The 2,574-nt window shown below is 49.7% G+C and overlaps 1 protein-coding gene across 1 annotated transcript; it reads right to left on the minus strand.

Annotated features, from left to right (window-relative positions):
• Positions 1-241: 241 nt before the first annotated feature.
• Positions 242-2,284, minus strand: TbgDal_II900 (hypothetical protein, conserved; the record flags this gene model as incomplete). Its single annotated transcript, XM_011773371.1, has 1 exon — positions 242-2,284. One exon carries the CDS (start codon positions 2,282-2,284, stop codon positions 242-244), a length of 2,043 nt encoding a protein of 680 aa, XP_011771673.1.
• Between the last annotated feature and the right edge of the window lie 290 nt (positions 2,285-2,574).

The raw sequence follows: 2,574 nt of genomic DNA on the forward strand, positions 1-2,574 counted from the left end.
TTAGTTTAATTTTCCGTCCCCTTTCTTTTTCTTTTTTTTTTTTGCGCCCCCCCCCCCATAAACCACAAACGCAGACGCCGCCGTGCGTGGTTGAAGCACGCGTCACAATGCAACAACAACAACAAAGGTGGGAGCGAAATCAGAAGGAAACAGCATTACGCTTCAAAAATACGTCACTGCGCACTTATGTTCACATAAATATGTACACGATCCACTAAATTCACAAACTCCACACGTTTCCTTACGTGTATATTTGCATCGCTTGCTCAACCACCACACGGCATATTGGACATAACATACCATCCATCTGCCTTTCAATGTACGTCACGCTGCATGTACTGCACAGTGCCAAATGCCTGCAAGGAAGCAACAACACATCTTTTTCGGCATCTAAACACGTCACACACTTTGTGGATAACTCTCGCTCCTTTACGTGCGTCTCTGCTGTAGAATGACCATGTGCTCGAACGTGCTGTGATGAACCACTTCCAGCGGCTATTGGCGAGAGAGCAGGAGTAACAGCGCTATTCTCAGAAGGTCCAAAGGACCCGCCCGAACCACTTGCACTGTGAGCTGGTCCCGGGTTCTCTTTGCAGTACTTTACTATCAAATCCGTTGCCTTCTCCTGTACTTCCTTCAGCACCGCTTGCAGCGAGCCATGCGTTGACCAGTCCTGTATGGAAGTAAAGTTGCGCAAATCCAACTTCCCGTTAGTGCTGTCTTCAATGATGGGCTGAAGAGCCCGCCGCTCCGGTGAAGAGTCCAGCGCAGTGGGAAAGTACAACCGTGGGGCGTCGGTAAAATCCCCATTTGGGTCGAATTTTATGCGAAGGGGAAGTTTCATGACAACATCGCCTTCCAGCAGGTCCAACGGCGCTGCTTTGCTGATGCCACCAGAAGTGACGGTTGGCTCATGCAAATCCACTGAGGCAGACGAAAATGGAGAGACTTTGGTGATTGGAAGGTGTCCCTCCGCGGTACAAGTCACGGCATCATACGTAAAAGCATTATCGCAGAACTGCGATAGGGCGCGAAGGACGCGAGTGGTGATCTCTCGCCTGTGAGAGAACGGATAAAACAGTGGTCCACTATTGTTCACCACCCTAGTGGAGTCGTTTGAACGAGTGAGGGGCGCAATCAGAGAAAAGTTCGCCAAAATGACATCCGACACGTATTGTACCAACGACTGCACCTTAGCGTCCGCACTACTTGGGATGATTGCTCCGCTTCTGGGATCGATATATGTGGCGCGGCGGTTAATGGACAGACCGGCGAGCGCCTTGATGTCAATTAACGCACGATACGGTGAACTGCGGACACCGCTGCTGTTATCCAAAACACAACTGCTGGTGAGCGCAGTGCGGTCCTTATCGGAAGTAGATGGATTAACACCAGACTCGCTACCAGATTTGTATCGATCACCTGCGTGCGTCTTTGTCACAATCAATATGACCGGCGTATAGTACATCTCGCCATTATACTTGTAGGGTAACATCCCTTGAGCACGATAGTTTTGACAGGTTTCGTAGAACTTAAACACCCCTTTGTATGCGCGGCGGAGTTCCTGCAAATCGTATGGCAGAGGTTTACTGCGATCAAGAGGTCGCGTGTCTCGTGGCATTCCCTCGTACCATTTCTTAACGCGTTGTGCGCTCGGAAGTCCCCCAGGAGATGAAGCCGCTACCGAGTCCACACCCAACCACTGCTTTTCTCGCTCCAAGAGATCAGAGTAATTAAACTCACCACCGCTCATTGGCGATTGATAAGCGGATGGCCTCAGCTGATCTGCACTTGACACCGGCTGAGTGATGCTCATGAACGGATTGAATGTCTCGGTTGCGGAGGTTAACCCTTGTTTGTCAGGTTGTTCTTCAACCATCTGCAGCATAACTATGCAATTCTGTGCGCTAGGATGTCGCCCCAACTGCTGCCTGGCCAAATCAAGAGGCAGTTGGTTCAACGCGTTGCGCTTAGGCGGAATCCCAAACGATAGCAGAAACGACAAAATATCTTCGTTGCAGTGTTCAGCAGCAACGTGCAGACATGTGTTATCGATGGCTCCACATGGAACACTAATGTCTGCGTTAAATTCAGTGACAAGCATAGCGACTACACTCCCGCGGTCAGCGCAGGTGGCTGTGTAAAGCAGCGTATGCCTAGTGTTTGGGTTTGGAAGGTTAACACGCTCCCGGTTCGATTGCAGCCACGTGCGGAGAGCAGCTACATTTCCTTCCGAGGCATAAATAAACTCCGCAGGGGTTATATATGGATTCCCACTAAACATTATTTTTCCTCCCCCCTTTACGGCGGTTAAAGGGGGAAGAGCTAATGGCAAAAGGCAACGGGTCTACACAATTTGCCACAACTTCTCTTTTTATCACACCCTCAACAAAATAAGCGTTGGGGTGTGCGTGCGTGTGGCCTTGGACCCTCAACACCAACTTCTACTACTACTACTACTATTGTTCACTTTTTACAGCGATTGAGCACTTCCCAGGTGTAACAAAGCAAACTAAATCTTTTAGTGGCTCGAAACGCTCCCTGTAAAACGGGGAGAATGTGTGTGGATACGTA

Source organism: Trypanosoma brucei, chromosome 2, assembly GCF_000210295.1.
Source record: "Trypanosoma brucei gambiense DAL972 chromosome 2, complete sequence".
Taxonomy (NCBI): Eukaryota; Euglenozoa; class Kinetoplastea; order Trypanosomatida; family Trypanosomatidae; genus Trypanosoma; species Trypanosoma brucei.